Source organism: Heteronotia binoei, chromosome 17 (assembly GCF_032191835.1).
Source record: "Heteronotia binoei isolate CCM8104 ecotype False Entrance Well chromosome 17, APGP_CSIRO_Hbin_v1, whole genome shotgun sequence".
Lineage (NCBI taxonomy): Eukaryota > Metazoa > Chordata > Lepidosauria > Squamata > Gekkonidae > Heteronotia > Heteronotia binoei.
In genome coordinates, this window is record NC_083239.1 from 56,440,880 (window position 1) to 56,454,023 (window position 13,144).

The following is a 13,144-nucleotide window of genomic DNA, read 5'->3' on the forward strand; positions in this document are numbered from 1 at the left end:
TGGGGGGGGGGGGGAGCAGTGCAGCCCGATCCTCTCCAAAGTGTGTGTGTATTGGGGGGGAGGGGGGAGTCCCTGCCCCTATGATGTGGATATGTGCTCTCCACTTGGGGGGAGCCTGTCCAGCTGGATGGGTGCTGGGGCGCCAGAAGGGGGGCAGCAACAAAGGAGAGGGCACCTGTGCAGCCGGGGAGGGGGGGATGTGCAGATGTTGCAGGGCCTCCCCCCTCGAGGTCAAGAGAAGCCCTCCAATGAAGTGGCAAGCGCCGCCTTCAGCCCTAAGAGGGGGGTCCTCACACACAAAATCCCCCCCCCCGCCCCGGAAAGGGGCTGCCAGCGGGGAGGGACGGGGCTGCGGGGCAGAGACCTCTCCCGCCCCAGAGGGAAGGGGGCGGCGGGGGTCCTCCCGCAGCAGCCAATGGCGAGGCCCGGGCTCGTGGGCAGGCCAAGCGTTCACACGAGCGGAGGGTCTGTGAGCGGCCAGGGGAGGGGAAAGCCCAGCACGTGGCAGGAGCCCCTTCCCCTTCCCGCAGCCCGAGCTCTGAGAGCCCCCCAACCGGGAGCCGCGAGGCTGCAGCAGCCGCCCCCCATGCACCTGAAAGGGGGCAATTCCCCCTCCCTCTAGGGGCCGGCCTGGGAGCTGTCAAACGCAAGGCCCTCTGGGAGATGTAGTCCCCGGGCGGTGGCAGCCGCCGGGCTGGCTGCCACCCGCTCTTTTCAAGAGCTTGCGAAGGAAGGCCCGGGGGGGGGGGGGGGGGAGATACAAATGTAGAAAAGGGGGGGAGGTTTCTGTAAATCCCCGGGACTACATTCCCCATGGTGCACCGGGGCTCAAAGGAGCTGGTCTGTGATTGGCCCCCCCTCCCTGCAGGCTGCTGGAGAATGAATAAAATTGTACAGTATATTCTGATGTGAGAGGTAAAAAAAAAAAAGAAGGGGAAAAAAAGGAGAGAAAGGGAAGGGAAAGAAAGAAAAGGGGGGCAATTCTCCTCCGCTCCCCCGAGCCGCTGGGCAGGCAGAGCGCGAGTCAAAATGGCCACAGCGGTGCACAAGCCTATCAAATGGTGAGTGAGCGCCCCACATCTGGGGGGTGGGCGCTGCCCCCGGCCAGCAGCAGGAGGGGGGGGGGGGGGCGTGCATCGGCCAGCATTGCGGGCGCCGGGCGGGCGGGCGGCGGGGCTGGCGGAGGGAGGGAGGGAGGGGTGGGTGGGTGGGGGCGGGTGGGGGGCTGGGGAGGGCAGCGAGCAGCTGGGCTGGGTGGCGCTCCTGGCTGCAGCGCGGACGGGCGGGGGCTGCCAATGCCAGCAGGGACGTGGATGGATGGCACCACCCAGGCGTGTGTCCGCCCGCCTGGCACCGAGGGATGTGCGCGCTGGGCAGAAGCCACAGAGCCTCAGCTGCCCGCCGGCCGGGGCGTGGGAACTGGCATGTTGTGTGTGTGTGTGCCCGGCTGGCACAGGCGTGTGTGGGGAGGCTGGCGCCCTGGCACAGGCGGGGTGATGATGCCCAGGCAGGACTCCAGAACCAAACAGGTGCCCCCCCCCCCCAGTGGACGTCTCTGTGTCTGGGGAGAGGAAGGGGGGCTGGGCAATTCTGAAGGCTCCGAATGAATGAATGGAGCCTCCTGCAGGAGCGCTGAGGCGAGGTCTCACGGTCCTCTCCCCCCTCCGCCAAGAAGCAGCTCCCACCGACCCGACAGAGCGCCCCCCCCTGCCCTTGGGGGTGGTGCTCAGGACTGCCTCTGGGGCCAGGGCAGCTGGTTGGGCAGGCTGAGGCTCAGGGGGCAGGGGAAGTCCTTTGCTCATGCCCAGAGCCACTCCTCCGCCCCCCCCCCCCGCGACTGCCACCCTGCACCCAGGCCTGGCAAGTGTTTTGTGCCTGGCATGAACTAAAGCTTGGCCATCTGCCAGTCTCCTGGCAGGGCAATGAGGCCCAGCATTTGGCAGCCTGGCTTTCCTGTTGATGATCCACTGGAGCAGGCGAGTCCCCAGCCCCACATCTCCCCACTTGATTCCCTCCCCCCACCCCCCAGCACTGCATTTCCCCTCCCCAGCCTCTTTGCTGCAGGTGGGTTTCACTCTTAGGTGCAAAAGATTCTCCCGTTCCTTGGCTATGTTGCCAACTCTTTATTTGGGGGGTAGGGGTCTTTCTTGATATTGCACATCTCACAATGATGGTGCAGCTGTCAGTGCAACTTGGTTGTACAGTGACTTCTTGATTCCTGGCATGACTGCTGCTGCTTGAATCTTTGTCACTGAGTCACAGGTGACTTCTGTTGTCCCTTGTAGGGCTTTCAAGGCAAGAGACATCGAAGGTGGTTGGCCACTGCCTTCCACCACGTCAGGACCCTGATACCCCTTGGTGGTCTCCCATCCAAATCGTAGCCGGGGTCAGCCCTGCTCAGCTTCCAAGATCTGGCGAGACTGGGCCAGCCCGGGCTATTCAGGCCAAGGAGGGTGCAGCTTAAGCCCAGCTCATCCCAGACTCTATGGGGCTCTGCTTCTCTCGTCATCTTGCAAGCAGGTTGTTACTTGCTGAGGAAGGAGAACATAAAAACATAAGAGAAGCCATGTTGGATGAGGCCAATGGCCCATCCAGTCCAACGGTCTTTGTCACGCAGTGGCCAAAAAACCCAGGTGCCACCAGGAGGTCCACCACTGGGGCCAGGACACTAGAAGCCCTCCCACTGTGCCCCCCCCCCAAGCACCAAGAATACAGAGCACCACTGCCCCAGACATAAGGACATAAGAGAAAGGCCAATGGCCCATCCAGTCCAACCCTCTGTGTCACCCGTGGCCAAAAGGCCAGGTGCCATCAGGAGTTCCATCAGTGGGGCCAGGACACTAGAAGCCCAATCACTGTGCCCCCCAAGCACCAAGAGTACAGAGCATCACTGCCCCAGACATAAGAACATAAGAGAAGTCCTGTTGGATCAGGCCAATGGCCCATCCAGTCCAACACTGTGGGTCACACAGTGGCCAAAAACCCAGGTGCCATCAGGAGGTCCATCAGTGTGGCCAGGATACTAGAAGCTCTCCCACTGTGCCCCCCCAAGCACCAAGAATACAGAGCATCACTGCCCCAGACATAAGGACATAAGAGAAAGGCCAGTGGCCCATCCAGTCCAACCCTCTGTGTCACCCGTGGCCAAAAGGCCAGGTGCCATCAGGAGTTCCATCAGTGGGGCCAGGACACTAGAAGCCCACTCACTGTGCCCCCCAAGCACCAAGAGTACGGAGCATCACTGCCCCAGACATAAGAACATAAGAGAAGTCCCGTTGGATCAGGCCAATGGCCCATCCAGTCCAACACTGTGGGTCACACAGTGGCCAAAAACCCAGATGCCATCAGGAGGTCCATCAGTGGGGCCAGGATACTAGAAGCCCTCCCCTTGAGCAGTTCTGTTTGTCTCTCCTGCCTTGGATGTCTCCAGATTCTAGAATTGGGGGGGAGGGGAATTTCAGTGTCCACTTTCTCCACTCTGGCCATAAATATCATGTCTCTCCCCCCCCCACCACCCACTGTAAAGTGCTTTTCCCACTCAACGAAAGAGTCCCAGACCCTCCCGCTCTTCTTCCCACCTCATCATCTGTCTGGCCCTTTTCTGTACTTTCCCAAGCTCTGCCATGTCCTTTTATGAGATGCAAACCAAAGCAGGACTCCCCGGGTGCCTTAAAGAGCACCACTGTAGCTTCCTGGAGCTGGCTCTGTTGCTCAAGGGCGTCTGAGGCAGAGAGCTCTTTGGCCTGGCAAAAAGCATCTGTCAGGATAATTGGGGTTAAGCCTGGGAAGTGTTCTTGGGCGGCTGTTCTGTCTTGCCGCTGCAGGCTGAACACAGCCACCCGCCTGGGATGTCTCTGACATAGGGCGACCAGAAGGAGAGACAGCGTTCTGGACACAGGTGCCTGCCTGCTCTGCACAAGGCTGTAACAAAGATAGTCGGTTTTATTCTCTCCGCCCACCCACCCCCCTTGCTTCCTGATAATCCCCAGTATGTTTGCCTTTTCCCACCCCTGCACCAAGGTTCTTCTCAAAACATGCCCTACTCACTACTCTTTCAACCTCAGTTTTCAGCCAGCTTAGGCTGCAAAAGGATATATTTAAAATTCAGGATTTTTTGTTGTTGTTCCAGTGTGCATCACCTTGTGCTTACAGCACTGAACTTCCTTTGCCACATTGTCACCCACTCATCCGATTTGTGGAGCTCTCCACAGTCAGCCTGGGTTTTCTGGCCACTGTATTGCTGAGCCCCAGTTCCAGATCATTTATGAGCAAATTAAGTAACACCGGCCGCAGCCTCTCTCCTTGTGGGACCCCACTGCTCACTTGCATCTATGGCCAGAACTCTCCACTTCTGCCATCTGTCTGATCCCTGTCTTTTAACCAATTTCTAATCAACAAGAGGGGTCATCCTCTTTTCCCTTGATAAATGAGGGACCTGGTAAAAAGCCTTGTGGAAATCCATGATGTCTACCAGATTACCCTCATCCACACACTTGTTAACTAGCTCAAATAATTTGGAGAGATGGGTGAGGCGGGACTTCCCTTTGCAGAAGCAATGCTGATTTTCTCTCCACGGGCTTTTCCCTCAATGTGCTGAATGATTGTATCTTCTGCAACAGCTTCTACTAATTTATCTGGGACAGATGTTAGGCTAAGTGGCCTGTAATTTGTTGAATTTCCTCTACCCCTTTTTTAACAACTGAGGTATCATTTGCCACTTTCCGGTCAACTGGCACAGGGGCCAGTTTTAGCAGCAAGTGACACAGACTGGTTGGAAGAGCAACTACTACAGGATGTCAGGACTTCCTTCACAGCCACCAGGCATATACTACCTGCAGGATTCCAGAGACTCTGGAACTCTCCTGGTTCCAGAACCCAGAGAAAACGTATTCCTGCCCCAACTCCTACACAGTTGAACATCCTCTCCCTAAAGAGATTTTATGAGGAGTCAATGACATTGAAAGAATGGGTCTTAAGACTGAGGCAGAAGAAAACTCCACAGAGCTGAGCAACCAGCTTGGCTGGTGTGGTCTTCTGTGGCTGCAGTTAAGATAAGCAGCACAAGCTTTGCAAGAGTTCAGCTGCAAGGCAATTAGGCTTAAAAATGCCCAGTAGGTCAATGCAGAACAACGCAGTGCCTTTCTCTGCAGCACCTGAAACCCAGGGTGGAGAGAAGGAGGGGTGGGTGGTGGTGGTTTTTCAGCAAGATTTAGAGCCCGGTCTCTTTCCTTACAGCCTGGGTGAGGATTTCTACCGGGAGGCCATTGAACACTGCCGCAGCTACAATGCCCGGCTGTGTGCTGAGCGCAGCATGCGCCTACCCTTTCTCGACTCGCAGACGGGGGTGGCCCAAAACAACTGTTACATCTGGATGGAGAAGACCCACCGCGGCCCAGGTGGGACTATGCTGGGTGGGCGGCAGGCCGTGCTTGTCCTGGGGAGAATCCCCACTTCATGAGGACTAGGGCCTTGACAGGCTGAAGCTCCAGTGACCATTCCTCCCTCCAGCTGGAGCCTGAAGGCCTGCCTGCTCCCAAGTCTGGGGAAGGCCTTGCAGCCTGCTTGGCTTGTGGCAGTTTGGCAGGGAGACGGGGCATGGGGGGGGGGGGGGGTGGAATCTGCCATCCCTTCGTGGCCCCAGTGGGGCAGGCCGAGGAGGGGCTGGGATGGGCATACCCCAAAGGTCCAGAGCCAGCCCTGGTGGAGCCCCGTGGTGGTCTTTTCTCAGGCCTGGCTCCAGGGCAGATCTACACATACCCGGCTCGTTGCTGGCGCAAGAAACGGCGGCTAAACATCTTGGAGGATCCGCGGTTGCGGCCTTGCGAGTTCAAGATTGGTAAGAAGTGGGGTGGGTGGGTGTGTGGAAGGGGGCGATCTGGAACCAGCCCCCCCCCCCAGTGCCTGCCCCCTGTGCCCCTGGCGCTGTTGCATCTTCAGCATGAGGTCTATGCCTTTGTGGGGGCAGAAGATGAGGGGGGAGGCTGGGAGGAGGAAGAGGAGGAGAGATTTCCCTCTTTGTACGCTGACCTCCCCCCCCCAGATTGTGAGCCCCCCCTGAAGAAGGAGGGGGGTCTGCCCGAGGGGCCAGTCCTAGAGGCGCTGCTTTGTGCTGAATCCGGGGACAAGAAGCCAGAGCTGAAAGAGGAGGAGCTGGCCTTGGACTGCCCGGTAAGAGAGGCCACAACCCCCCCCCCCCAAGCCATTCTGGAGCCCGCCCTCCCCCCCCCAGGTCTGCCAGGCTGGGAGTTGGGACGGGCTGCTCTGTGCCGGGGGGGGGGGGGGAGGGCAAAGGTCTCTCTCTCTCTCTCTCTCTCTCTCTCTCTCGGGTGGCCTCAGGAAAGTCCTCCTCCCCTCCCCTCCCCTCCTCACCTGTAATGGGAGGGTGACCACGCTGGCCTACCTTTCAGGGCTGTTGTGGGGATCATGAAGAGAAGGCGTTCTCTGGGCTGTGGGGGGGGGGGGGGGGGCTCCAGCTTCCGCCCCTCCAGCAGTCTTTTTCTGTGGTTCTGCTGCAGAAGGCGCCTGTCGGGGAGTTCCTGCATGATCTGGACCCCGAAGACCTGGAGGACGACGCTCCCCGGAGGAAGAACAAAGCCAAGAGCAAGGTGTGGCCGGGGGGGGGCTGGGGGGGACCCTCTGCTGCTGCTTCTTGCCTGGCTGCTTCACACCCCGAAGGGCAGCTGGACATCACCTCTACAAGTCATCAGAAACACGGACCGCGGGGAGGGGTCCAGTGAGTTTCCTGCCTTGTGCAGGGGGTTGGACTAGATGACCCGGGAGGTCCCTTCCAACTCTAGGATTCTATGGGCTCTCTCAACAAGAATTAGCAGCCGCTGAGCCAGCCGCTGGTGGGTGTGGGGGTCACAGCGCCAGGCTAGGATCTGGGAGACATGGCTTTGAACGGCCATGCCCAGGCAGCCTCGCCCACCTGGCCCGGTTGTTGTGAGGAGAGGAGAAGGGGGGAGGCGGGGTTCTGCAGCCCCCTCACTGTCTGCACCGCCCCCATGGCAAGGGCGGGCTGGGGGGCGGGGCCTGTGGTTCTGCAGCCCCCAGGCAAGGGCGAGCCGGGGGGGGGCTCCATGGGGGCAGAGAGGGGCCGCCCCCTGAGCCCGCTCCCCTCCCTGCAGGCCTACGGCATCGGGGGGCTGCGCAAGAGGCAGGAGGCGGCGCTGCTGGAGGACCGCGACAAGCCCTACGTGTGCGACAGTGAGCGCGGGGCCGGGGGGCTGGAGGGCCGGGCTGGGCCGGGCAGGGGGGCTCCCGCCGCCCGTCGGGGCTCTGACGCCTCCCCTCTCTCCCCCCCCCCCGCCCAGTCTGCGGGAAGCGCTACAAGAACCGCCCGGGGCTGAGCTACCACTACACGCACACGCACCTGGCCGAGGAGGAGGGCGACGAGGGGGCCGAGCGCCACGCCCTCCCCTTCCACCACCGCAAGAACAACCACAAGCGTGAGTCGGCCCACCCGGCCGGGCTGTTGTGCCGCTCCCCTCTCCCTGCCTGCCCTCCCGTCGAGGGGTCTCCAGGCCCCTCCCTCCTGCTGCTGCATGGGTTGCTCCCGCCCTGTCTTTCTGGGGGGGGGGGTCGTGGCAGCCCCCGTCCTTGGCCCCACCGCCGGTGGCCAGGCTGGGAGGGGGGGGAGGGGAGGGGGCCCAGAGACGTGCCAGAGCTGAGCTTGGGGCGAGAGGCAGGGAAAGGATCAGCCAGGGGGTCTGAAGGGGGGGGGCTCCCTCCAGGCTGTCCTGCTCTCTCTGCCCCTCCCTCCCCCCGCAGCCCCTTCCCTCCTCCGTTGCCATGGAGACCGGCTGGTGCACTGGCGGAATCCGCACAAAGAGCCGGGCGGCGGGGGGGGGGGGGTCCTCACCCGGGTGCTGGGAGGAGACCCACCCGCATGGCCAGATCGCCTCCTCGCTGGGCCTGGCCTAACCCCCCTCCCCCCGTGCTGGCTTCCTCAGGGTCACTGCCAGGGAACATGGAGGTTGCAGGGCTCAGCCGGCCAGCCCCCCTGCCCCCCCCCAAGAAGTAGTCTTTCCTTTGGCCCCTTCTCACTCCCTGGCCCCTCCAAAGCACCAGGGGCCATCAGGAGACGCCTCCTTGGCTGGCTGGCATGAGGGCAGCAGGGGAAAGAGGGCACTCCTCTCTCCACCCCAGCGTGTGCCCCCCAGGAAATCCCCCCCCCCAAATGCAACAGCTGCAGAGTCCATGGTGGCCTTATGTGGCAAAGGGGCTCCAACCCCTTGGGGGCACAATTCTGCACTCTCTCTGGCTTTGCAGTGCCCTCTGGGAGATCTGGCTGGCAGAACTGCACACAGGAGTCGAGCTCTGGCTGAGCCATTGGTCTCAATGTTGCAATGCAGGCTGCGTTTGTGTTCAGTTCCCTGGGACTTGCCCCTTCACACCACAGGGATCCCAAGGGATCTCCCCTAGACAGTTCCATCTCCCCCCTTCCTTGAACTCCACCGAGGGAGAAAGGAAGAGTAGCAGCCTGCATCCCCTTCCCTGCAAAGAGAGAGAGGTGGCCGGGGAGAGCCAGCCTGGTGTAGTGGTGAAATGTGCGGACTCTTATCTGGGAGAACCTGGTTTGATTCCCCACTCCTCCACTTGCAGCTGCTGGCATGGCCTTGGGTCAGCCATAGCTCTGGCAGATGTTGTCCTTGAAAGGGCAGCTGCTGTGAGAGCCCTCTCAGCCCCACCCACCTCACAGGGTGTCTGTTGTGGGGGGAGAAGATACAGGAGATTGTAAGCTGCTCTCTAATTCAGAGAAAAACGTGGGGTATAAATCTGCAGCCTCCTTCTCCCTCCTTCCCTGCAGGGCTTGGGGAGTCTGACAGCCCCCTCCCCTTCTGGGCTGTTTTCTGTGGATTTGCGTCTTCGCTTCTCTTTCTGTTGGACTTGGGGAAGGTGTTTTTATGAACTGGGTTCCACATGGAGGTAGTGGGGGGCAAGACCCGCGGCCATGGGCTTCAGTTGTGGCTGGGGAGAGATCCGTGGGAAAGCTTTGTAGGATAAGGGCAGTGCTATGTTGGAATCGGCTGCCCCAGATGTGGTGGGCTCTTCCTTCTTGGAGGTCTTGAAGCAGAGACCGGACCATGATTTGCAGGGGACGCTGGAGGTCACTGTGCCTGAGGCAGGGGGCTGCACTGGGTGGTCTTTAGGCCCTTCCAACATTCTAAGTCTATGATTCTTAGTAGCACTTGCTCCTTCAGCTAACTTCGAGAGATTCTATTTTGCAATATTTACTTGTTTCTTTTTAAGAAAAGGAATGATCTTGTTTCTTCCAGAGTTCTACAAAGAGCTGAACTGGGTCCCAGAGAACCATCGCAGGAACACAGGTAACTGCCAGGGTAGCTTTGAGGGGTGTGTGTGTGTGGAGGGCAGTTTGTGTCCGGGGCTCCACAGGATTTCTGGCTTTCCTCTCCTAGAGGGGATTTAGTGAGACTCTGGGAGGTGGGGGAGGGGGGCTGATTCTGTGAGCCGAATGAATTGGGCACATCGAAACCTCTGGCTAAGGAGGGCCCCCCCCCCTTCTGCTCCTGGGAGAGCTGGGGGATGCAGTGGCCAAAATGGAGCGAGGAGCGGAGAGTGGAAAGGGGGGAGATGGTGGGGGCACTCCCCAAAGCTAGGAGGCAGAGGAACTGGGGAGTTTTCTCTCATGAAGTTTGCTTCCACCTTGGGAAACCGCCCAGGCACACAGTTGTGGCCCACGATGCCTCAGTGTGCCGCTGCTTTTGGCAGAGTAGATGGGGGTGCATGCTGGTTTCTGGGGGGGGCGGGGAGTGAAAAGCCACACATGGGGTTTGTCACGTGTGAAGGACGCCCCACAGCCAGCTGAAATATCCCTGCGGCTCCAGATGCCCGCTTGTGGCAGCTCAGTGCCAGAGCTTGCCAGGGCCGGGGGGGGGGGGGGGGAGAGCATTTGTGGGCAGGTGGGAGAGGTGGGTCTGGGGTCTTCCCCTGCCCAGGGAGGAATGTGTCGGGTGTGCAGGAGGTCTGCATAGCCCACCCTTGATTTTGGCCTCTCCTTGCTGTTTTGCAGCTAAGAAAGCTCCGGACGGCACAGTCATACCAAACGGTTATTGTGATTTCTGTCTAGGCGGCTCCAAGAAGACTGGCTGCCCAGAGGACCTCATCTCCTGTGCAGATTGTGGGCGTTCAGGTGAGGCTGGGGGGTGCACCAGGGGCCTGGGGAGGAAGGGGGGGGCAGGAGGCGGTCCACGAAGGCAGAGGGGGGAGCTGGACAGGTGGGTCTGCTCCAGCATATGGGGTAGGGAGAAAGGACAGAGAGCATGCAAGCATGTGCAGAGCGCCACCTCTGCCTTCGCCTGCTGGTGCTCCCTGCCGAATTCTGTCTCCCAGGGCACCCCTCCTGCCTGCAGTTCACCGTGAACATGACGGCCGCTGTGCGCACGTATCGGTGGCAGTGCATCGAGTGCAAGAGCTGTAGCCTCTGTGGCACCTCTGAGAATGACGTACGTGGCCCTGGGGGAGACCCCACCTGCGCCCTCGGCTGGCTCAGATCCCCCCACCCATATTCTCAGCAGTGCAAGAGTGGAGTTGGCCCGAGGGGGGGCAGGGAGGGAGGGGTTCCAGCCTCAGCTCCCCCCCTCAGCAGGCTGCTGACTCCCTCCTGTCTCAGCCCCTCCCTCAGCAGGCTGCTGACTCCCTCCTCTGTCTCAGCCCCTCCCTCAGCAGGCTGCTGACTCCCTCCTCTGTCTCAGCCCCTCCCTCAGCAGGCTGCTGACTCCCTCCTCTGTCTCAGCCCCTCCCTCAGCAGGCTGCTGACTCCCTCCTGTCTCAGCCTCTCCCTCAGCAGGCTGCTGACTCCCTCCTCTGTCTCAGCCTCTCCCTCAGCAGGCTGCTGACTCCCTCCTCTGTCTCAGCCCCTCCCTCAGCAGGCTGCTGATTCCCTCCCGTCTCAGCCCCTCCCTCAGCAGGCTGCTGATTCCCTCCTCTGCCTCCTCCTAGGACCAGCTGCTCTTCTGCGATGACTGTGACCGGGGCTACCACATGTACTGCCTGAGCCCCCCTATGGCTGAGCCCCCGGAAGGTGAGGAAGCCCCTGGCCGGGTGGGGAAAGGCAGGAAGGAGGGCAGCCTTGCCTGGGGGGCGAGCCAGGAGGTCTGACGCCATCTCTTCCCCTTCCCGCAGGGAGCTGGAGTTGCCACCTGTGTCTTCGACAGCTGAAGGAGAAGGCCTCCGCCTACATCACCCTTACCTAGGCTGCCCCCCGGCCCCTCTGCCCCCCTGGGGTGGGCACTTGGCCTGGGCTGGAAGGAAGGCCGGTGCTCTCCTTCCCTGCAGAGGACAGACGGATGGGCAGACCTCAGTGGTGAAGTCCGGCTGCAGGTGGGGGAGGGGAGCTCTTGTGTCCTCTGCGGGGGTGGGGGGTTCCCTTCTGCCTGTGCCTCTCCCAGCCCCCCCTACTGTCACCACAGGAGCCAGACCTGACTCAAAGCCATAACGGGGGGTGGGGTCTTAGGGGAGCAGGAAGAACAGCAGCCGCTCTGTCCCTGGCACCTCTTCTGCTCCCCCCCCCCAGTTGCATGTGAAATTTAAGTGTTTCCCCCCCTCCTCGAGGGGAAGGGCCCCCCCCCCATGATCTGTGCTGCAGCCCCACCTCTCCCTCCCCGCTTAGCACTGAGGGAGGGGCCTGCCGTCTCTATGGGGCAGGGGACCCACTTCTTTGCAGGTCCTGCAACACAGACAGGGTTGGCTGGGGGGGGGGGGGTTGTGCGGCAGGGCCGGTCAGGGGCGCAGCCTTGCTGGGGGGGGGCTCTCAGCTGGCCTCCAAGGCAGGGGCTTTTCAGTGTTGCTGGGAAAGGAAACGTTAAAATGAAAATACAGAAAGGTGGGCCAGAGTGAAAATCTGCCCCCCTGGGGTGAGAGAGGCTGGGAAAAGGCAGCTGGGGGGGGGGCTGCCACTGCAGGCTAGCCAGGGCATTCTCTCTCCCTCCCTCAAGCTCTACCTTGTGTACATGGTGTGTCGTTCAGTTGCCTGCATCTTTAATGTGCTTGGATTGTTCTGTGCATTAAATGTGGTCTGAATTATTTCCTCTGCTGCTTTGCTGGTTCTTTGGTTTGAGCCCCCCACGTATGAGGTGGAGGAAGGGGGCACCGGGGGGGGCAGGTCCCTCTACACTGGGGTGTGTGGTGGTGGTGGTGGGAGAAGCAAGGGGAAGAAGCCCCATCCCCATCCTCGTACCTGAGGCGCGAGCTCTTGCAGCGGAGTGGTTGCCATGGTAACAGAATTAGAAGACATACGGGTACCAGGCGGAAGCAGCCACAGCTGAGCCCCCCCACACCGCCCCCTGCATATTTGCGGCCAGAAGCATGCACACGCAATCCACCCCAGCTCCCTCTCCCCCCCCCCCCCGCCAAGTGGGGATGGGGGGGTGGGCTCTTGCAGCCAAAGGAAACACGCTGGTTGTTCTAGGAAACATTTATTGCATTTTCCCCCCCGCCCAAGACGAGCCAAAAATTATTCTTGAGGATTCCAGAGAACAGCACAGGAGATAACTTATTTTACAAACGTGGCTGTTTTTCATTTTCCTATCAGCAATTTTAAGACAAAAAAAATTTAAATAAGACAGATTTGATCTGTAAAGATTCTTATAAAATTAAAACAGGGAACATCAGACATCACACAACCAACAAAGAAAGGAACTGCCCTCCCGGCAGGGTGTGGCACGGGGGGGGGGGGCAAAGGCTGTACTCCTACATCACAGGACAGACGTGGGGAGGGGGGGACAATCCGTACAAATCTTAAGTGAGATCCTGATACAAAATAATTAAGAAAAACGCTTGGGAGGAGGGGGCGGGGTCTGTTCTGTGGGGGGGGGAGGGGAAGCCCGCTGGTCTTTGATCAGCTCAAGGTCAGTGCAGGGGGGGGGTCACCCTGGTGAGGCAAGAGCCTCTGTTGTATGCAGGAAGGGGGGATTCAAAGGCCTGGGCACCACCCGGAGGGCATGAGGCACTGGATAGCAGGTCCCTGGAGGCTTTGCTGAGGTTCTCCAAGAGGCCGGATGGTACACAGCCCCCGCCACGCACACACTTCTTGGCCCAGGGAAGGGCTGGGGGCTGCTCCGTGCCTGGAAAGGTGGTCTTTGCATAGGTCAGGTGCTAATTTTCTGGCAGGAAGGCCGGGGTG

At 60.4% G+C, this 13,144-nt stretch overlaps 2 protein-coding genes across 4 annotated transcripts in view; both read left to right on the forward strand.

The window, feature by feature from the left end:
* Positions 1 to 13,144, forward strand: part of LOC132586353 (cytochrome P450 2G1-like) — a 520,878-nt gene that overhangs the window by 455,720 nt on the left and 52,014 nt on the right. The window lies entirely within an intron of this gene.
* DPF1 (double PHD fingers 1) lies at positions 1,027 to 11,242 on the forward strand. 3 transcript variants are annotated; one of them, XM_060258397.1, is made up of 12 exons: positions 1,027 to 1,061; positions 5,236 to 5,396; positions 5,729 to 5,836; positions 6,041 to 6,168; positions 6,516 to 6,605; positions 7,128 to 7,206; positions 7,314 to 7,448; positions 9,279 to 9,329; positions 10,034 to 10,153; positions 10,354 to 10,466; positions 10,963 to 11,044; positions 11,146 to 11,242. In XM_060258397.1, exons 1-12 carry the CDS (start codon positions 1,030 to 1,032, stop codon positions 11,214 to 11,216), a joined length of 1,170 nt encoding a protein of 389 aa, XP_060114380.1. In that variant the 5' UTR covers positions 1,027 to 1,029; the 3' UTR covers positions 11,217 to 11,242. The 3 variants fall into 3 exon arrangements, with proteins under 3 accessions (XP_060114380.1, XP_060114381.1, XP_060114382.1); XM_060258398.1 differs by having other exon boundaries at positions 6,519 to 6,605; XM_060258399.1 differs by having other exon boundaries at positions 10,091 to 10,153; positions 11,146 to 11,216.